Raw genomic sequence first — 22,644 nt, forward strand, 5'->3', positions numbered from 1 at the left:
TGTGCTTAGTGTCTCATCTATCCCCTTGCACTCGTTATGTGTTTTATAAATTCTGGGGGAGCAACGATCCTATTTTGAGCACGTGTATCAAATACAAAAATCTCATATTAGTGCACAAATCATGGGGAGCTTCTCTAGTTTTTGATAAAGCACTATGTTGCCTTTATCATAATATCTTTTATTCATGTGGTCCGAAGGACCATATGATTGTTTGTTCCATCTGGGATCTTTTTGATTGCTTTCCCCTATCGTTGTATGTCTTTGTGGCATACGATTCTTTTTGCAATCTTTGGGTCCTTAATATAGTTTGCTATCCTCCAACTACTTATCATTGTATTTGTGTATTTTTCTGCACTCATTTTCTGAGAAGTACACACTTTTTGGAGGACCACCTACTATATTTTATTTCTAAACTTTTCTTACATTTTGGCAATCAATGCCAATGGGGGAGAAGTTTAGAGAGTTTACTTTGGATATGTTTAGAGGGTTTTGCTTTTATTGCGTAAGCATTTACATCTTGCTCACATGCACTATTACCTTGTATGTGTGCGCTTGGTTATGCTTATTTCCTTATATAAACTCTCTTGAAGTGGTTGTCTTCAATTACCAAAACCACATATGGAGATATATGATTGTTAGAGCATATATCTCCATATGTGGTTTTGGTAATTGATGACAATTCCTATGGACTAATGGTTGCCTTAAGCTATATTTATAGGATTTGTCCATAGGCGCTTCTTGAAGTCCATCTGTTGGGTTCAAGGAGTTTATATGTTGACCAAGATGTTATTCAAGTTATTATCTAAAGAATGGTCGTAGAAACACTAGGTTGATCAAGATCTCAGACAAAGAGTAAATCAAGATGATCAACACACAAAGCGTATAAGATGTACCGAGAATGATCAAGTGATCCCATGGTATGGTAAGCATTGTCCATTACGTGTTTGTGTACTAACCCATGGTCTTTGTCAGACTCCTATGTGGGGGTTAGGTGTGTTTCCATTGGGCTTGCGTCAAAAGGAAGATCTCATACAACCCATGAAGGATGACGTCAAGTGGTGATCGTCATCAAGATTGTGATGTGCAAGTTCAAGTGGATCAGCACGAATATATCATTGAAACTATTGTCAATGATCATGTGTTGATAAGGACAATCTCATGTGCTAACAAGGAAAAGGTCAAGATAAGCATTCCTGAGCACTACATGCTTGATTCTTGTGGATGTTCACATGATGGACACGACAAGATCAAGATAAGCATTCTTGAGCACTACATACTTGATTCTTGTGGATGTTCACATGGTGGACAAATGAAGATAAATACATAAGCTAGGCTTTCCTCATTGTGTATGGGAAAGCTACTTGAAGACTTCATCATGTCCTCCTTTCAACTTGACCCAAGAAGGAACAACAACATCAAGCTCAGGTGAAAGGGCTAACTCAAAGGTATCAGTTCCTTTGACGTTAGTGGTGCGGAGTGATGATCAGCGAATAAAAGTATACACTCAAGTATGGATCATCAATACTATTTTATGATTCTTGAGTCCTTAGGGATCCCGCACTATTAAGAGGGGATCACAGGTTTTGCGATGAACTTGCTCAAACTACATCATCACTTTCTGCTCAGACCACATCTCTACAACCATATAAAACACCACATACTGTCCACTCTCTACAATTCAATATATGTCCAATTACCTCGGACATCCGGCTCCCTCCGGACGTCCGAGGGCCGGACGTCCGGCTGGCTTCAGAAATCCGCAGCCAGACACCAGTAGTTTGTAAGGCTTATATCTCGGAAATCCGGCTCCCTCCGGACGTCCGAGGGCCGGACGTCCGGCCAAGCTCCGGAAATCCGGAAGTCAACCCCACTAGTATGTGTGCACTATATCTCGGAAATCCGGCCCCCTCCGGACGTCCGAGCGCCGGATGTCCGACACCCATCGGAAATCTGGAAGCCACCACCAGTAGAAACTGTGTTGTATATCACGGACTTCCGGGCCACTCCGGACGTCCGTATGCTTATGAATTCAAATATGTTCAGGCACATCTACAGGCCTCGGACGACCGACCCATGTCGGACGTCCGGCCGCTGATGAATTCAGAAGAGTTCCAGTCATGCCTACAGGTCTCGGACGTCCGACCCCTGTCGGATGTCCGGCCCCTCACGGACGCCCGGACTTTCGACAACTGTCGGACGTCCGGACCCTGTGTGACTTAAAGTGTCCCCAACGGCTCTTTTTATCTCCACACTATAAATACCCCCTCCCACTTCGTGAGAGGGTCGCCCAACACAGCCTTATCCTCATAAGAACACATTTCCACCTCACACACATTTGCTCACTCCAAATCTTAGATCCCAAGAGCATTTGTGAGCCCCTTTGAGAGTTGTTCCAATCAAAAGATAGATCTTCTCCCTCTCCTTCTCTCAACCCAAGCTATTTGTGATTTGAGCAAGTTTTGAGCATTCCCCGTGATCTTGTTACTCTTGGAGGTTGGAGACTCCTAGGCGGTAGGAGTTCTTCGGAGAGGAATCAATCCGTGTGATTTCCCCCGGAAAAGTTTGTGAGGGTTTGGAAGCCACCTCAAAGGCTTACCACTAGTGGTTGAGAAACGCCTTCGTGGTGTTATCTCAAAGGGAGAATAGGGTGAGCCTTCGTGGCGTTGGTGTGCCTTCGTGGTAACATCCACCTCTCTAACGGTGACTAGCTTCCCTCCAAGGAAGTGAACATCGGGATACATCTTCGTCTCAGTGACCTTGGTTATCCTTAACCCTAACTCCTTGCTTGTGGTTTACTTGTGTTATTTGAGCATACATACATTGCATATTGCTTGTGCTCATTATATTGTGTTGGCCATTTCTTGTGCAAGATTAATCATTCAAGCATACCCTCTATATCCACACGTACCTACTTGCAACCCTTGATATATCGTGTGATATAGTGTGATCTAGTATCTTGTGTTATTTACCTACTTGTCGTGTGATATAGCTCAAGTAAGTTTGTGTAACTTACTTGTGCTTGTTAGTAACTACATTGTGTCCATCTTGGTAGATCGTGTTGTTGATACACGTTGCAGTGCCTAGTGCATTTAGGATTTGTGCTTGACAAGTACCCTCTTAGTTTATTTCCGCATTAGGTTCAAGCCAAATCTGAAGAAGTTTTTAAATAGCCTATTCACCCCCCCCCCTCTAGGCGTTATCGAGGTCTTTTCACAGATAACTAAGCTAGAAAATTGTTTTTTCAACAATTAAAATGTGTTCTATATCCAAGATGGTAAACAAAGGACTTCAATATGCAGAATATGCAACAAAAGTGTAGGTATTATGGCAGTGGGTACCAATGGATACACTTGCTGCACAATAATATGGTTTCACCTGCTTGTTATAGTACCAACCAGAGGTGTTGTTTTCCAGTACGTTATCCATTTGATTATGTCATCCTGTCCAGATTTTTCATTTCTGAAGTAACTATTGTGAGTAGGATCATGTTAGTAGTGTAAATTTATATGTGGTATAATATCAGTCATCGTGTTAAGCACATATGCATGCTAGATGCATGGCAGTTAAACTATTTACTTCCTTTATATCTCTAGATGTTTATCATCTTGTGGCCTCTCTGTTACATTTTCACACTTGGTGTAAATAGAATAACCTCATGCACTCGAGGAAGGATGCGCCTCAAAATCTTAAAATAGCCTCATGAAATTCTGGATTCTTGGAGCAGATACCAGTTCTGTTGTGCCCCTGTCTTGTGTCTTTTAGCATCATCGTATTAGCTGTATGGCACTAGTATAGTAGAATGTTTATTTCACAAAGTTCAGTTCATTTTTCAGGATGATTGTCGTGGCAGAAACTTAATGAATTTGTGTTTGCTCTGTTTGCAGACTTGCAGTGTGTCCTTTATATCAGGACAACTATGAGGTACTGCTCAATGAGCTCGACTCATTGAGTTGCTTGACTTGGGAAAGTTCTCAAAGTTCATGGATATCGATTTTCGTTACTCGGGGCAGCATATTTCTGCTAAATGCTGACAACGCGGTGTTGGACTATGTACATCAAATTTTAATAAGCCTTTCTTTATCAACAGGTAAACTCTTGGGGAGTCCTCCTTTCGTATGTCAAATTATTTAACTCAGATATGCATCATCATTAGCTGATTATTTTATTTCTGCAAGCAGAGATAACTTGTAACATGTATGCATCGTGATTGTGATGTTTAATTTTATTGTTGGAGGTTCTCAATGAAATTTGTGGGAGTGGTATTATTACAAAGTCTACTCACATTTCATACTTAAATGGCGGTGCAAAAATTGTTTTTCTGTCCCGTTACTATGACAGTCTAGGCTGTGTTTGGTTGAGCTGCGGTGTGTCCTCTGACGATGAAGACGACGATGGGCTCGACCTCGACCTCCCACCCCCTCTGCCCATCTCCGTCTCCGTCTCCGCTCCTTCCCCTCCCGTGAACACCACCACTCCCGCAAACCCTAGCCTTAACCCCAACCCCACCACCAGGCCCCCGAATCCCACCCCCTCGCTCGATTTCTGGGACGAGGACGAGTTCGAGGGCATCCCTGACCAGGGTCGCGGCTGGAACAGGGAAGAAGAAGGGGATGGAAGAGGGAAGGAGGAAGGAGTACCTGGGTTGGGCTGGGCTGGCTTGGGACCGGTGATCCAGTCGGTGGCGTGGGCTCGAGGGTCGCCGGAGGCCGGTTGCTGCAACGGCGACGGCAGCGGCGGCTACGGCTAGGAACCCTAGCGTCACGGGGTGTGGAAGGGCCGGCTGTTCTGAACGGGAGGGCTGGCTGCTTTGCTCGTTCTGTTTGATAGATCGAACCGTTTTTGACTAATGAGTGGCAGTGGTGGGTAGTTTTGATAGATCATTGTTTGGATTGCACTTGTCGTCCTGAATCCAACAAGCTTGGGTTTGCTCTATTCGGAGCTCGTATGCGAAAGTTATGGCTGTTTCACTTGCGAGCGGTAGTACCGCTGGACCTAGCGGTAGTACTGTTGGCCCTAGCGGTAGTAACGCTAGAGCTGGCGGTAGTACCGCTGGCCCAAGCGGTAGTACCGTTAGAGCTGATGGTAGTACCGCTGGCCCAGCGGTAGTACCGCCTCGGGTCAGCGGTAGTACCACTCCAGGACTTTTAGTACCGTCATCTTTGCGGTTGTATTGCGTCGAACTTTTTGCGAAGACTTTCTTGGTGGTGGTTGGCCCGGTAATATCTTTGCGCTACCGTGGGCTCAGTTGTAGTACCGCTCCAGCCAGCGGTAGTACCGCCGGAGGGTCAGCGGTAGTACCGCTGCAGCCAGCGGTAGTACCGCCGGAGGGTCAGCGGTAGTAACTCTGGGCTCGGGCTGTAAGTGGGGGTAACGGTCTGATTCCTCCCCCCACTATATAAAGGGGGTCTTCTTCCCCCTTGGTCTGATCTATCCGTTGAGCTCTTGTTCTACCTCCATTGTTGACATTCTTAGAGCTTGCTAACTCTCAATCCCTCCAATAATTCTTGCTTGTTCTTGAGGGAAAATACAGAGGAGATCTAGATCCACATCTCCACCAATCACTTTCTCCTCTATGTGAGGGGAACCCCTTGGATCTAGACCTTGGAGTTCTTGGATCTAGATCTTGTAGTTCTTTGTGATTCCTGTGTGTGATACATTTAGCGGCTGCAGATAAGAACTCAGAATGGAAGAAGCCTCAAACATGATAAAATTGCTGCCATTATTGAACTGATTCAAGCGATCGACATCTGATATGCCAGATTGTGGAGCAAGAACTGGAGTACATTTCTACAGTATATGCTATTCACTTTCATATACGGACTATACATTTCAACAGTCTTCTCACGCCTCAAAACAACAAAAAGGGTGCACTACTGTCTCACAAATTTATTCGTTGTGAATGATCATAAAATTGAGTTGCTCCGAATGTCCCTGTTCTACATGCCCTAAATTTATTTTGTTTTGTTCACTGCCACAATTACAGAACAGGTAACTAAGCTAGAAAATTGGTTTTTCAACAATTAAAATGTGTTCTATATCCAAGATGGTAAACAAAGGACTTCAATATGCAGAATATGCAACAAAAGTGTAGTTATTGCGGCAGTGGGTACCAATGGATACACTTGCTGCACAATAATATGGTTTCACCTGCTTGTTATAGTACCAACCAGAGGTGTTGTTTTCCAGTACGTTATCCATTTGATTATGTCATCCTGTCCAGATTTTTCATTTCTGAAGTAACTATCGTGAGTAGGATCATGTTAGTAGTGTAACTTTATATGTGGTATAATATCAGTCATCGTGTTAAGCACATATGCATGCTAGATGCATGGCAGTTAAACTATTTACTTCTTTCACATATATAGATGTTTATCATCTTGTGGCCTCTGTGTTACATTTTCACACTTGGTGTAAATAGAATAACCTCATGCAGTGGAGGAAGGATGCACCTCAAAATCTTAAAATAGCCTCATGAAATTCTGGATTCTTGGAGCAGATACCAGTTCTGTTGTGCCCATGTCTTGTGTCTTTTAGCATCATCGTATTGGCTGTATGGCACTAGTATAGTAGAATGTTTATTTCACAAAGTTCAGTTCATTTTTCAGGATGATTGTCGTGGCAGAAACTTAATGAATTTGTGTTTGCTCTGTTTGCAGACTTGCAGTGTGTCCTTTATATCAGGACACCTATGAGGTACTTCTCAATGAGCACGACTCATTAAATTGCTTGACTTGGGAAAGTTCTAAAAGTTCGTGGATATCGATTTTCGTTACTCGGGACAGCATACGTCTGCTAAATGCTGACAACGCGGTGTTGGACTATGTTCATCGAGTTTTAATCAGCCTTTTTTATCAACACGTAAACTCTTGGGGAGTCCTCCTATCGTATGTCAAATTATTTAACTCAGATATGCATCATCATTAGCTGATTATTTTATTTCTGCAAACAGAGATAACTTGTAACATGTATGCATCTTGATTGTGATGTTTAATTTTATTGTTGGAGGTTCTCAATGAAATTTGTGGGAGTGGTATTATTACAAAGTCTACTCACATTTCATACTTAAATGGCGGTGCCAAATTGTTTTTCTGTCCCGTTAGTGTGACAGCCTAGGTTGTGTTTGGTTGAGCTGGAGTGTGTCCTCCGACGATGAAGACGACGAGGGGCTCGACCTCGACCTCCTGCCCCCTCCACCCATCTCCGTCTCCGTCTCCTCTCCTTCCCCTCCCGTGAACACCACCACTGCCGCAAACCCTAGCCTTAACCCCAACCCCGCCACCAGGCCCCCGAATCCCACCCCCTCGCTCGATTTCTAAGACGAGGACGCGTTCGAGGGCATCCCTGACCATGGTCGCGGCTGGAACAGGGAAGAAGAAGGGGGTGGAAGAGGGAGGGAGGAAGGAGTACCTGGGTAGGGCTGGCTTGGGACCGGTGATTCAGTCGGCGGCATGGGCTGGAGGGTCGCTGGAGGCCGGTTGCTGCGACGGGGTGGGGAAGGGCTGGTTGTTCTGAACGGGAGGGGTTGGCTGCTTTGCTCGTTCTGTTTGATAGATCGAACCGTTTTTGACTAATGAGTGGCAGTGGTGGGTAGTTTTGATAGATCACTGTTTGGATTGCTCTTGTCGTCCTGAATCCAACAAGCTTGGGTTTGCTCGATTTGGAGCTCGTATGCGAAAGTTATGTCTGTTTCAATGGCGAGCGGTAGTACGGTGGACCTAGCGTTAGTACTGCTGGCCCTAGCGGTAGTACCGCTAGAGCTGGCGGTAGTACCGCTGGCCCTAGCGGTAGTACCATTAGAGCTGGCGGTAGTACCGCTGGCCCAGCGGTAGTACCGCTGGCCCAGCGGTAGTACCGCCTCTGGTCAGCGGTAGTACCGCTCCAAGACTTTTAGTACTGTCATCTTTGAAGTTGTACTGCGTCGGACTTTTTGCGAAGACTTTCTTGGCGGTGGTTGGCCCGGTAGTATCTTTGCGCTACCATGGGCTCAGCGGTAGTACCGCTGCAGCCAGCGGTAGTACCGCCGGAGGGTCAGCGGTAGTACCGCTGGGCTCGGGCTGTAAGTGGGGGTAACGGTCTGATTCCTTCCCCCACTATATAAAGGGGGTCTTCTTCCCCCTTGGTCTGATCTATCCGTTGAGCTCTTGTTCTACCTCCATTGTTGACATTCTTAGAGCTTGCTAACTCTCAATCCCTCCAATGATTCTTGGTTGTTCTTGAGGGAAAAGAGAGAGGAGATCTAGATCCACATCTCCACCAATCACTTTCTCCTCTATGTGAGGGGAACCCCTTGGATCTAGATCTTGGAGTTCTTTATGAGCTCCTTGTTCTTCCTCTCATATTTCTCCATAGCTTTCGTTGTTGTGGAGGGATTTGAGTGATTGGGACTTGACCACTTCGTGTGTTCTTGCCATTGCATTAGTTGCATCGGTTTGATTTCTCCACGGTGGTACGTGGAAGTGAGACGTTGAGAAGCTTATTACCCTTTGGTACTTAGTACCCTAGAGATTGTTCTTCGTGGATGATTTGGCATCCTAGAAGCTTGGTGGTGTCTTGGAGCTCAATCATTGTGGTGTAAAGCTCCGGGCAAGCGTCGGGCTCTCCAATTAGGTTGTGGAGATTGCCCAGAGCAATTTGTAAGGGTATCGGTGACCGCCCCCAAGGTTTGCCATTTTGTACGGGTTCGGTGACCGCCCTCAAGGGTCCCTTAGTGGAATCACGGCCTCTTGCATTGTGCGAGGGCGTGAGGAGATTACAGTGGCCTTAGTGGCATCTTGGGGAGCATTGTGCCTCCACACCGCTCCAACGGAGATTAGCATCCGCAAGGGTGTGAACTTCGGGATACATCATCGTCTCCCCGTGCCTCGGTTATCTCTTACCCGAACCCTTTACTTATGCACTTTACTTTGTGATAGCCATATTGTTTATTGTAATATATCTTGCTATCACTTAGTTGTTTATCTTGCTTAGCATGAGTTGTTGGTGCACATAGGTGAGCCTAGTTGTTTGTATAATTTGTGCTTGACAAATTAAACGTTAGTTTTATTCCGCATTTGTTCAAGCCTAAACCTTAATTATTTTAAAGCGCCTATTCACTCCCCCCCTCTAGGCGGCATCCACGTCCTTTCAGGCAGCGACGGCGACGGCGGGGGGCGGCTCTTCTCTTCTCGCCGGATCCGGAGGGACGGTGCAGCGCTCGCCTGCAGATAAGGCCTGAATCGCCGGCGGCGGGCGGACGGAAGCAAGGGCGGGGCGGCGGCAAAAGGAGGAGGGAAATAGCGCGGGCTGAAATGTCCCTCCCGCCAACTGCTTCTCTGGGATGTAGGGCACCGCAGCCGCGAGGGGGAAACCCGCGTTTTCCCAGGTTGGGGTCGGGAATTTGTCGCGCCCCCTAAAAAATTTTACGGGCCGGGGCGGGATGCGGGGTCTGATCGGGCAGGCTTTTTCGTCCCGACCCGCATTTTGGCGGTTATTTTGTGGGTCGGGGGCGGATGCGGGGTCTGCTAGAATTGCTCTAACAAGGAATGCACACATCCACAAATATTTTCCAAAGTAGTTTTTCCAAAAAAAAATCGCTTATAGTTCAAATTTGAATTATATCAGTTAAATGTCTAGAAATGCACTTAATGTCTTAAATATAGCAAACATACTGCCATTTTTTACATGGATCTTTCAATGATGTATCTTAGGCGTAGAAAAAATAGATTCCAGTGGATGAAGTGTCGGTCTCTTCGCCTTCATACTAGACCTGTTCTCTATGTAAATCTATATCTTCCTCGGAGATGGTTCGATTTCTAAACAACCTATGTCATAACTTTTGCAGAACCTTCTCAAAAAAAATATCACGTGCTACATGAATCATATGATGATTCCTTACCAAGTTTCATGCTTTCAAAGTTTGTTTGCATTTTTTGGAATTAAAAAACCAAAAAATCACGTTCAGGGTCAAGTCTTGGCACCCTCATGTTTAGATTTTCTTTCCTTTTTTTGTATAAGTCCTAAGCATAGACTCAAGAATACAAATATGATTTTTTTAAATAAATTTTCCAATCTTTTCAAATACTTATAATTTAATTTGAAATTATGTCTGTTAAATTTCTAGATATGCATTTAATGTCTTAAATATACAAAACAAACTCGGAAATATGCCAAGTTTTTACATGGATCATGTAATTGTCTATCTTAAGTGTAGAAAAAAATAATGCCAACGGATGAAGCGTTGGTCTCTTCGCCTTCAAACTAGACCCGTTCTTTATGGAAATCCGTTTTTTTTCTTGGAGAAGGTTTGATTTCCAAACGACCTATGGCATAAACCTTCGCAGTTTTTTACCACGCACTATAAGGATTATATGATGAAACCATGTCAAGTTTGGTGTTTTTGAGAGTTCATTTACATTTTTCAGAATTAAAAAACCAAAATACTTAAGTTCGGGATCATGTCTTGGCACCCTCGTGTTTGAAATTCCTTACCTTTTCTTGCATAAGAGCAACTTCAACCGGGCGACCTATTTCGTCCGCCTGCGCCCGCTTGAGTCGTCGTGGACACAAAAGTCGGTCCAACGCGCGATCCAAACGGACGCGCGTCCATTTTTCATTCGACCGTAACCCATTCCAGGCCCAAATTTGGGCAGCATTTGCGTCGCCGCGGACACGCGCCTCGTCGGCGAGGTACTTCGTCGGGCCCACTAGTCGGCGGCACAGCCTCCTCTTTTTTATCCCTTTCGCACTCGTCCCCGGCACGTGCACAAACCCTAGGCCGACGCCCATTTTTTCAGCCACCTTGCTCTCCGGCCTTTCTCCCTCCTTCACCCAGCAGCACATCCATCGATGGGGTGTCTCCTTTGTGCCGGTGCGGAAGACCGAGTGATAGATCTACGGCGGCAGTGACGAGATTTGGCTCCTCCTACCGGCGGCGGACTGCGCTTGTGATGGATTGGTCGGGCACCAGTCCACCCAGTATGGGCAATGCTTCGGTGCCACATGCAGGCACTCAATCCGCCTCTAGACGCTCGGATCTGTATCGTAGTCGGTCCACCGGCAAAGCCACGGGAGGCCGTCGCCTTGGCTCGATGCTGGCCGAGAGGCTTGCTGGCTCGCCATTGCCCTTCATAAAGTGCGATGACTGCCCACTGCATGTCGTCCGATGCGTTTCTTGGACGCGAAAACATCCCGATTGGGTGTTCGTCAAGTGCAAACACGATGGGGTATGATTTTCGTGCTGCCTTTTGCTCTTTGATTCCATGGAATTTTGGTAGCTTAATTTGCTCAATTTTATCTGTAGGCCGGATGCAACTTTTTGTTTTGTGAAGAAGAATACACCAATCTATTCATCTCACAAAATTTGCTAGATGTTCATACACTTCTAGCTAGAATTGAAGCTATAGATGAAAGTAAAAAAAGAGACCAACGGGGAAGCAACCTCTAATTCTTTAGAATCGAAGAAGAAAGACGTTGTTAAGCTCAAGAATTTGTAGATCAACAACGAAGACATAAAGAAGATCTTAGTCTAACTAGTAGGAGCAGCTATTGAAGTTGGACATCTTTTAAAATATCTAATTGTGAATCTTGTTTTCTTTGATCTTGTACTCGTAGCAAAGAATTGGTAAAATAATGTATGTATTAGAATGCATTTGATGAAATAAAAATAACGTGCAAATTCAAAACAAAAATAATGTGTGATCAAAAATGTATGTCGGTCGGCCGCGAGGACAAGATTTGGGTCCACCCGTTGGGCGCACGACCGACCGATTAACAAAAAGGATGAACACACCAATCCAAACGAATAAAAGACGTACAAAACGAGCGTCCATTCGGACAAGCAGTTGAAGTTGCTCTAAGTCCTAAACATAAACTCAAGAACACATATAAGATTTTCCAAACCTGTTTTGCCTTCCTTTACCACTTTCCTTCTTGGAATTCACTAAATATCTATAAAAGAAAATAGAGAGAGGGTAGGAAATAGAAAAAAATAAAATTAAAATAAATAACATACAAAAGAACAACACATAAAAGGAAAAGAGAAAAGAAATATAATGTATAAAAGAAAAGAAAGAAGAAGAAAAAGAAAAAAAAACGTTTGACGAGTGCAAAAAAAAGAACTCGACAAAGATTTCTTTGCCGAGTGCAAAACAAAAAGGAACTCGGCAAAGAAAAAGGACAAAAAAAATTAAAAATAAAAAAATGTTTGCTGAGTACAAAAAAGAACTCGGCAAAGAATGCGAAATGGAAAAAAAGCTCGGCGAAGATTTTTTTGTCTAGTGTAAAAAAAAGACCAGCAAAGATTTCTTTGCCCATTTCAAAAATAAAATAAACTCAGCAACAAAATAAACTTGGCAAAGAATTCTTTGTCAGGTTTTCCGATAAATTGCACTCAGGAAACATTTAAACTGGACGAAACTCAGATTCTAATAGTGTTGCAACAAAAACATGACAATTCAGTGGAGTTTCCAAATGGCGATCAGCTAGTATACATAAACACAGGACCATGCCATGTAACACTCACGAAACAATCATCCCCCCCTCCCCCGCCTCTATAGATAAAGGCAAACCACACCGATACAAAGTACATGATATAAGGTGTTGAGGAAATCCTCAAGGCTGGTCAAAGAAAAATCGATAAAACTATGTGAGAACGCTAACGCCGCCAACCGGTTGCTGAGAAGAAGCACAAAAGACCGTCATCGTGGGCCCAGAGGACCCGATCTCACCGGCTACGCCCCCAAGAGGGTGATGACGTGAAGCGCCACCGTTGACGCGCCAGCCGAGCCGAACAGAGGTTTTCATCCTAAGATCCAGAGGAAAAGGTGAGGACCACGACGGAGCCCCAAGAGGAACACAACACCCAGAGGTGATGTCACCATCGGCGCCATGGCACAAAGCTTTCGCCGGCCTCAACACACACCGCGTCGAATGGGGACCCCATCACCACGAGTCAAAAACACCAGATCTAGACCAGGGCTAAGCTGCCATCGAGGACGACCGCTACACCAGGATCCCCCACCACACCACCAATTGCCATCCTCGTGGCCAAAGATTGTCGTCAACACCATCTACACCGGGACTCGCCGAGAAGCTAGCCCATGTAGCGTGCCACCCGGGGCCACCACCCCGGCGTCCAAGCCGCCTCCTTACCGCTACAAGTCCACGAGGTCCACCCAAGGCAACACCTTGGCATGGGCGACATTGGCATAGGGTCGGACCTCGGGTCCACGTCACAAGGAGGACGCGAGCAACAAGGGCCCGATCCCCACTGGATTAGCCCCTAAAACCGTCGAGGTGGCCAGGGATGGGGCAAACCGGCAACACCCGGCTACCCGCGTACGGGCCACCCGTCCATAGGCCGCCGCCGAAGTCGTGGCTCAACGCACATCCAAGACAACACGCCTCCATGGGTGGGACCTCGCATCTCCAAATCCGGTTGAGGTAGACCGTCAAGGCCTGCCGTTCCACGTCCCAGGCGCCCCATCGAAGCTCCGTCGGCCCGAGCCGCCACTCCACAGCCACCACGCCTCCTTCCATGCTCGCCCTTCCAGATCCGCCGTCCTCCGAGCAGCCTGAGGCAGCCGCCATGTACCCCAACCACGAGAAGGGTGGCTCGCGCCACTTCGAAGAAGAAACCACGGCTGTCTTCCCCGAGAACGCCACCGCCACGATCCCAGGGCATGGCCATCACCGGCACCACATCGCCGGCAGCCCCAGCACCGACCACACCCGCCACCTTCGCGCCCCGCCGTAGATTGACGCGTGTCGGCGCCAGATCCATCGCGCACACACCACACCACCCCGGCTCAGGCGAGCGCGTGTGCGCCCATGCAGCCGCCGTAGAAAGGACGCCCACCCACGCCCCAGGCACCGTCGTGCGCCTCGTCGCCGCCACGCCCCGCGCCGAGTGTCGCGCCCCCGCCGGTCACCGCGTCCTGCGCCGCGCTGCACTGCGTCGAGAAGGAAGATGACCTCACCACCACCCACGCAAGCCAGGCTTTGCCTAGCCACCCACGCCGACAACGGCAAGGAAGAGGGAAGGCGGGGAGGGACCACAAGCGGCGGTGGCTAGGGATTCACCCTACCACTCGCGGCAGCGGCCGGGCGAAGGGGAATGACCACTCCGCTCCCAAGCCATGTAATACGCTCGAGTTAGATATATGCATTTTGGGTGGTACTTGTCTTCCCCATAGCACTTTCCAAACCGGGTGTGGGTGTGTTCTCCCAACCCCTTGTTTAAGATGAGCACGAATTCGGTATTCGGACCTTCACGACTCTCAGTATTTAAATATCTCGCTATAGCTGACATAACCATAGCTTGAATCACGACCCAGACCCACGAAAACCGCAGTCAAAAAACTTGCTGAGCTAAGAGCATCTACAACCGGACCTTGTAAATTTGGTTCCTCAAACGTTCGCGAATGTGTTCAGACGCGTTTATAGACACTAATGGGTCACGCTTCAAATACTGTATTCTATATCCGGACATCTCATATTAGGATCCTCAAATCCATATAAAACATGCAAGATATGAAACCTACATACTACCTAGAACATATCTACTCCTTGTCGGAGATGTCGACGATCTTCGTGTCCTCCAATGGATAAAAGGCCGTCTACCGTAGCTATGCCCCCTCCAGCTGCTCCGTTGCGGCCTTCTCCGCCTCAATCTCCGCGTCCAGCTCGTCGAAGAGGGTGTCGGCCTCCGCCTGCCTTTGCCGAATGAGCTGGCGGTTGACCTCCACCTCGGCCTCGTCCCGGATGGAATCCAGGATGGCATGCTGCTCTGCCATCTCCTTCGATTGGGCAACGATGAACTCTGTTTCTATCTCCACCATGCTTAAGCCCGGAGCCTCCTCCTTTAGTCGTCCTCCTCCATGGCCTCTAGATGCTCCTCCTCCTGTTGCTGCTCCCCCTCCTCCTCCTTCGTCTCCGGCGAGTTCGGAGGAAGACCCGTAGCGATGTGGGCGGCGCAGCGAGTCTGGATATCTGCCTCAATTTGAAGGCGCCGCTCCGGAGAGAGCTGCGTGTAGGTGGTGATGAGCCGCCAGACCATCCTGACGAAGAGGAAACTGCGAGAGGAGGCGCGGGATCGGATGGCAACGGAGAGAAGGAGAAGGCGGATGAGCTAGGGCTAGAGGTGTCGGCCGGCTTAAATAGTCGGCCCCGACCTCGGGCGAGGAGCCGAAGCGGTGCCACGCGGTATTCACACCGCGTCGAGGTCGAGGCACCCGTCGGACCGTCTGATTTTCCGGACGAGTCCACGTGAGGCCAAGTCGTCAGGCCGACGTGGGTGGACGTGCCTGGACGCGCCCGGGCTCCCCCAATGACGGATCCGGGACCTAGGTCAGGGGGGCCTAGGCCCGAGGCGTGGAGAATAGTTTCTTCAGATACTGTATCAGCATGTGTATTGTAGCTTTGTTGTGCAAGTATTATAGCAGTCTGCGCTTCCTTATATCTGCCTCATATTTGGGCTGGAGATTGAGGATGCCGGTTAGCCTAGATGTTATAGGCCGGTTTGAGAAGTCTGTCTAGGTCATAATTTTGTGACCGGTAGTGATTGGACGACCTGCTCAGACGTTTGTGGAGGTTAATGGTTCCGATTATAGATACTCCAAGGCAAAAAAAAAACGTATACCCGAGGGAGTGCAGCCACAACATGAGTGCATGAGAAGCTGTGGCTAAATTCGGCACACGACTACCTTCCTCGGGGACTGCGGCAACCCAAACTATCTCTCGACTCCCGGCGCACCCTCCTCGGTATACGTATTTCCGTTCACAAGGCTGGAGGTAGAGACCTGTACTAGTACGTCCACTCGTCCAGCCGAGCCTGTGAAAACTGCATCCCAGCTCGCTGGACGCAGCGCTGGCCATGCGCTTCACCTCGGTCCTGTCCTGCCCACCCATGCGGCCACGCCACGTGGGAGATACAGATACGTGGATCATCAACGTAGTAACAGGCGAGGCGATGACATTGGTGAAGCAGTAGTGGCATGGATAAGCACCACCAGGATTCAAGTACCTACTACTCCCTTCATTTCTAAATATAAGACCTTTTAACATTTCATTATAAAGTAGATACGGATGTAATAGACATTTTTTTAAACATAGATTCAATCATTTTAGTTTGTATGTAGTTTATAGTAAAATCTCTAAAAGGTCTTACATTTAAAAAACGGAGGGAGTAGTAGGCATCTCAAGGGCTTGTTCGGTTAATCCCCATCACAAGAGGATTGAAGAGGATTAAGGTGGAATTTGACTTACAGGGATTTAATCCTCCTTAATCCATTCCAATCCCCTTCAAATCTGTTGCAACCGAACAAGGCCCAAAGGAGTACGGGTACTGTACACCAAGCTGCGGCTATGCATGTTTCTTGAAGACAACATGGGATTGGACGCCATCTACATCCTTTCTCGGCTTTCGGTGCACCCTACCGATCTCAAGGATTTCCCCAGTGTTGACGGGAATGGTTCGAGGCAGGAGGCTGAAAACTAACCCAGACCCGCTCGCTGGACAGAGCAGTGGCCATCCGTTTCTCCGCGTATCTCTCGTACCTGCCCTCTCTCTGTGAAGGTACGAATGAGAATGACCACGTGCAAGATTGGTGATTAACAAGGCGTGCCTGCCATGCCGAACTAGTGGCATCGGTAAGAACAACGAGGGTTCCAAAACCCGGCCATACAGCCGATCATCTAAGTTGTCACTACTAAATTCTATCGTCAACAGTGAGCGCCTTGGAGCTCGAGTCATGGCTAAACCTGCATTCCACGTACCCTCTTCTTCTTCTTCTTCTAAAGTTGCCTACACGTACTCTGGTGCCGCTATATATGGGCCCGTGCCATCCATCAGTTGGCTACCGTGTCCACTCCATAGAATTCCTCAACTTTTTGTTGCAAGAGAGCACCACAAGCACCTCATGAGGGTACGCACGCACCGCGCAAGCATTCTCTTCTGTGTTCGTCTCAACTTGTGACTCTCAATGAATGGCATATGAACAGGAGGCTAATTCTTCTTGTTTTTGCTGCCTCAGGATTTCAGCCGGGTGCACACCAGGCTTCACGGGTCACATTGCAGCAACAGGAGATCAGGGTTCGGCGCACGTTGGGGTCGACGTAAGTGGCACGCTCAACCTCTCTACAGCCTGAGAATATTCAGTGCATAATTTGACACTTCCACTGGAAATCACATTTTCTCTCCATCTTGCAGCAGCAGCTGACATTTCTGGTTACGGTGAACCTCATCAGGATGACGAGCTCCGCAGCAACTGGTGCCCGGCAGTGCTGTCGATCGGGACGTTCGGGACAGTCAAAGGCCGCAGGGGCGATCTGCAGAAGATGCAGGAGGAGCTCACATTGCTCATGAGCGCCAAGGCCATGGCCGCAGCAGCGGCGGATGGAGAGGAAGACAAGAGTCAAAACCTGACGCCGAAGAGGTCCCCGAATAGAGGGATGGTCAAGCACAGGTCCTTCAGGAAGTTCATGTCAATTGCCTTCAGCAGCTTCCTGCCCAGACCAATCTTCAGGGGAACGACGCATGAACCCAAACCCACTGAGGTGCTGTTACCCAACGTTTTTCCCAACATCTTCCTACTGCCGCACATCATGTGTTCTAAATACTCATCATATGTCCATGCATGGATTTCTTCATGGCAGGTACCCTGGCCATCGCCCTATGACGACATGCCCGGCGATAACTGGGCGATGTCAGAGGCAACGATCAAGAGCTACCGCACGGCGCATTTGCCCTGGAGAGGCGTAGCGACGTGTGAGGAACAAGGGTGCAAATGGATCAGAACAGATTCAGAGTGTAAGCTTATCTTTGACAAAGTGCCAATGCTTGCGAGCTGATCCAGAGCCTAATGTGTACCTCAATTTCCCCAGATATCGTGCTGGAGATCTGAACTCACAAGATGGCGGCGACGAGGAGAAGGAGGGCCGGCTCACGATACAATTTTGTTTGGGTACATGTACATGCCTGTATCCAAAATGTTTTGTCAGTTGTAACACTACGATTTTTGTGTCCTCTACCGTTATGTAGCTGGGCATTTGAGTAGTTTTACAGTTGACTTGGTGATAGGTTATCCTAAAGACAAACACCAATGCGCTTGTAGCATCTGGTGCAAGCAAACTGATATATGAACATGCTTTCTCCTCGACCATCGAATGTACATCTGGTCACTCAAGTGTAGAATTACACCTATAAACTATGTAATTGGCAGATATTCAGGAAGGCAACCCAACCATCCTTTCTGCACATCTGATTATTTTAGCCTATGACCTGCAAATTGCATACGAAAGAAGGTAAGCTCTAATCTCATGAATGCAGCATACATTTAGCAAGCCAGGTTTGAGCTAGCACCTGGTTCACCAAAGGAAGTGCGTTAGTTTCCCATTCAGTTGACCATTTGGAAGATGATCCTGTACTCAACGCACCATCCTTCAGGGATTTCAGTGTATCGCATTCCTCCGGAAATCCCTTGAAGAGCATCTGCATCATATTTCAATTGCAATAGTAGTAGTTAGTGTCTCTTTTAATGATCAACAAACAAAGCATGATGGAAGGTACTTGTACTAATTTTAAAATGCATTACAACAATGACCCAAGTAGTCATACAGGGAAATGAAACAGAAGATAAAAGACTAAAAGTGGCCCTCACCATGAGTTCATCTGCGAGCTCCGAAGATGTTGAGAAAAGAAGTCCATTGCTGTTTACTTTCACAAGCTCCTCGATGCTGCACAAGGAAAAAAGTATATAGAGCAACCAAAAGGCCAGCACCAAAGCATCACAATTCAAACATCTAGAAACACGGGTTACCAGGAGAATGAAGCGGCACAAACTGGTAATCCACATCCAAACATATCAACCACCTAAGAACAACCATTCAAGTTACAATGTAGAAAAGAAAAATTCCTACATCCTTAAGAAGATGTTGTGAGTAACCTTCATAGGTAGATCAAGCCCTGACGAGGATGTATGCAGCGATACGCCTAGATCAGCTGATCCTGTATTTGCTCAAAAAATCAGCATATATGCTACAGTACAAAATTATTTTGGCAAGTTGCTGGCATACCTAGCAATAGAGGATAGTCCTCCGATGCAAGCCACATAGTCCGGAAGGCAACGCGTCTCAGTTTTAACCTTTTTATTTGCTCCTCATATTTCTTCCTATCAGGCCCTTTACCTTCAGTATCAAATTTATGAAAATGAGAAAAATGGTTAAAACCTAGTAATTCGAGAAAATATAGCGGAATGTGTGATACCTGTGATAATGAAAAGCAATCTTGGGTAATCAAATTGCTTCCCATTCTTGATATCAATCCAAAGCTGCCCCTCGTCCATTGAATCCTCTTCACCTAATGTTGCAGCAACACGTCTATCGTACATCAGTGCTGCTTCCAGAAGTATGCTGAAATCTTCATCTGGTGTCCTGGGATGCAAGTGGCAAAGATTTATAAGTTCGTCCAGATTTTTAACTATGTGCTCAATAATCACGTGAGCTGAACATAAAGAGTTCTGCAACAACAGGGTCCACTCAGTCCAGGAGAACATACCAGCTTGTGCTGCTCACAACAAGTGCAGGTCTATTAGGCTTCAAAGAAACTCCACCATCAATCTTGCTAGTAAGTACAGTAGTGTTCTTGTCTTCCACTTCTTTTTCTAAGAGAGAACAAATTAAATTAAATTAAACTGGAATATGCTTATATCAGGAAAAAAAATCCGGTTGAATGGAGACCAACATACCAACAGATATGCAATCAGCACTGCCCATAGCACCACAAATGGAACTACCCAACCTGCAGAACAACTATTTCATGTGTTAAGGCTACAAATGCTGATATGCAGTACTGCAAGTAGCGAGGGAACAACGGACAACAGATGCTCACCTCATGTTTCTCAGTCAAGGAAGCAGGATGGAAAAATTCAGGAGAATGATCATAAAGAACTGTTGCTCTGAAAATTGTGGTTATGTTAGTACAAACTGCAGCATGCGCACAATAGCCTTTATGAAAAAAGAAGTTGGAAGTTCAATTTGTTTACTTGATTCCCCAATTTTGAGCAAGCTCATGTTGCATTGCTTTCGTAACGCAAAAGGCACCATCAGCCATCCGCCCAAAGTGCTTCTCGAACCTAGAATACATGAAGAAATCACTAATTAAAACACATGACCAATAGGATACACTAGCAGTCTAGCAGATAAGCAAATATGGTTGGAGGGGTTACCAGAAATAGACTTTGACTATTACATGACTTCTGCCATGAGACAATCCAAGCAAAGTATATCCAAAATTATGCCAGTCCACAATAAATTTAGCGCCTCTTAGCCAGCTAGCCAGCTTTACAGCAGCCAACGTTGGAACAGAGGGTGGATTCTGTTGGACAAAAGATGGTCAAATGACACAAATCAGGTCTCTCATTGTTACTGTGAAACACGATAACTAAATTTTGACATTTTTTATTACCAAAAATAAATCTTTACAAATATAAATCAAAAGAGACCCTATGAGATTAAAACTTGACAAGATGAGACTGAAGCATTTTATATGTAACTAAAGTAAGGGTCAGAGTAAACAACTTCGTAAGTATACTACAATCAGTATTGACAAAATGAGAATGGTGTCAACAATAGGTCACTGTACTTAAGTTACAAATTCTTGATTGTTACTATTTAAAACTTAAGCTGCACAGTAAGCCTACTATGACTTAGCATGGTGCAAATTCTTGATTGTTGAATTCTCTTAAAAAGGAACTAAATTTGCTGAAAACGGTAGTTATTAGACATACTGTTCAGGTAATTCTGAACCACATATGCAAATAAGACAGCTGTATGTAATTTTACCTGAACAATGAAGACATCAGGGCGAGGAATCTTAAAGCAGAGAAACCAAATCAGCATGATAAACTGGATGGCAGCTTTAAGTAGCAGAGCCAGGGCACCAGATATCTTTGAAATTCCTGATAACTGTACTGATTTCTGAAGATAAAACTTGGAAGTTAACTGTAGTAGGAGAAAATAGAGAAAATAAAATAGCTTAAAAAATCAATACCATCTCATGTATGTGAATTGATGGATTCTCTCTCAATGATAAATGGGGATCACTTCCTGCTCATAGACATAGAATAGAATAAGAAGGTCAGATCTCAACAAAAATAACACTGAAAGCTGATGAAACTCCGGCTTGTATGACGCTCCTTAACATGCATTTAGGAAACAGATGGCTTCGTTCAACAGTTTGGCAGTAGAATTCGCAGCAAAACGAAATTGTGAAGAACAGAATACCTCCGTTTGCAACAATGTCCACTTCCATGCCGGCCTGTCAAGAAGAATAGCGAACAACTAAGTCTAAGATACAATAAAACACACCAAAAAAAAAAAACTATGCTGGCACACTAGAATGTTTCGCTCAATGCTCTCAAAAATCTCTTCCACTAGTTGAAAAACAATACACACACAGTATGCCTGGTAAATGTTCATAGTCAATTGACACACTGTAGCGTCACCGCACAGTCATCTAGTCCAATCCAACCAAAACAGACGAGCAATTACGGATTCGATGGATGAGTACCTGGTTGGCGAGGGAGAGGGAGTGGTATTGCATGCGCGGGCTGCGGCCGATGTCGCCCAACACAACCACCGCTGCGCGCTTCCTCCTTCCTGCCTCCTCCGCCATCACCATCGACCCTTCGTGCAGAGGGAGCGAGGGAGGGGGACGCGGTGTTGGATCTAGGATTTGAAAACACGGTGGTCCACCTTAAGATTTTTTTACCACAAATATGGCATGCCAACATATTAGCATGGAATTAATTTAACAAAAGCACAACAGAAATAGACCAGTATGGTATTATAAACATATTAAAATTCACGATTAATCCTGAGCTTTACATAAGAAAAGCCTACATATGTTCAACAACTAAGCCTTCTTCTTTGCTTCATGCTTTCAAGAGAAAAAAGGCAACATCTCCGGTCCTCTTCATTACAATTATACAATATCTTTTCACATTCTATCAATAAATCAGTTAAACATTAAGCATCCTAGTTGTACAATGTCACGGTGGGCACAGAAATCCTAGCCCCTTGCCCTAACCCCTAATGAATCAATCTGTCATAAATCGACATGTCAGACTCACACTATGACACAATTAACCCAAGGCCGCGCTTGGAATGGTTGTAATTAAATACGTGGGTGTTTACTTTACACTTGTATCTTACCGGCTGCTCAGCAAAATCCGTCCGGAAACGAAACGACGAGCCGAGGTCTGTAATTTTTACAGGTGTATTTGGAGGAAACACGACAATCCAATCACGGTTTTATTCGCTAATCTTCATTCTGTCCAGATCCAGTGCCTGATTTCTATCAATAAAAATCGGGGAGTGCTCGAGTGGGGACTGACAACCTACCTCCGTCGCGCTGCTGGCAGGCTAGCGGCTGCCGATGCCGACCGTCGTCGGGCAGGACTGCTCCTGGGCTGCCGCGGACCGCAGTGATGTGCCTGGCGGGCGCCTCCCTGATGTGGTATAACGAGCGGCGCTGCGGCGGTGGATTCCTTCCGCTGGCCCCGTTGCGTGCTCCAGCCGTGGAGACGACGAGTGGCCGGCGGTAGTATTGGGGCCGGCCCAAAATCTCAGGTTAGGGGGCGGACTGGCAGCGACCGGCGGCGATGGGGA

The 22,644-nt window shown here is 46.5% G+C and overlaps 2 protein-coding genes across 4 annotated transcripts; one reads left to right on the forward strand and one right to left on the reverse strand.

Annotated features, from left to right (window-relative positions):
- Positions 1-16,191: 16,191 nt before the first annotated feature.
- Positions 16,192-17,826, forward strand: LOC123449613. The gene is made up of 2 exons (XM_045126896.1): positions 16,192-17,532; positions 17,632-17,826. Exons 1-2 carry the CDS (start codon positions 17,314-17,316, stop codon positions 17,824-17,826), a joined length of 414 nt encoding a protein of 137 aa, XP_044982831.1. The 5' UTR covers positions 16,192-17,313.
- A 281-nt stretch (positions 17,827-18,107) lies between these two features.
- On the reverse strand, positions 18,108-22,621 carry LOC123449612 (UDP-glycosyltransferase TURAN). Of its 3 annotated transcripts, none has more exons than XM_045126895.1 (17): positions 22,378-22,621; positions 21,545-21,702; positions 21,259-21,292; positions 21,026-21,081; positions 20,818-20,952; positions 20,202-20,350; positions 20,019-20,108; positions 19,865-19,931; positions 19,722-19,785; positions 19,532-19,631; positions 19,241-19,407; positions 19,051-19,161; positions 18,921-18,982; positions 18,795-18,847; positions 18,636-18,711; positions 18,338-18,466; positions 18,108-18,256 (listed from the first exon to the last, which is right to left on the reverse strand). In XM_045126895.1, the coding sequence occupies exons 2-17, from the start codon at positions 21,653-21,655 to the stop codon at positions 18,245-18,247; spliced, it is 1,416 nt and encodes a 471-aa protein (XP_044982830.1). In that variant the 5' UTR covers positions 21,656-21,702; positions 22,378-22,621; the 3' UTR covers positions 18,108-18,244. The 3 variants fall into 3 exon arrangements, with proteins under 3 accessions (XP_044982830.1, XP_044982828.1, XP_044982829.1); XM_045126893.1 differs by having other exon boundaries at positions 19,532-19,637; positions 22,378-22,620; XM_045126894.1 differs by having other exon boundaries at positions 19,532-19,637; positions 21,545-21,729; positions 22,378-22,620.
- Between the last annotated feature and the right edge of the window lie 23 nt (positions 22,622-22,644).

This window comes from Hordeum vulgare, chromosome 4H, assembly GCF_904849725.1.
Source record: "Hordeum vulgare subsp. vulgare chromosome 4H, MorexV3_pseudomolecules_assembly, whole genome shotgun sequence".
NCBI classification, from domain to species: domain Eukaryota; kingdom Viridiplantae; phylum Streptophyta; class Magnoliopsida; order Poales; family Poaceae; genus Hordeum; species Hordeum vulgare.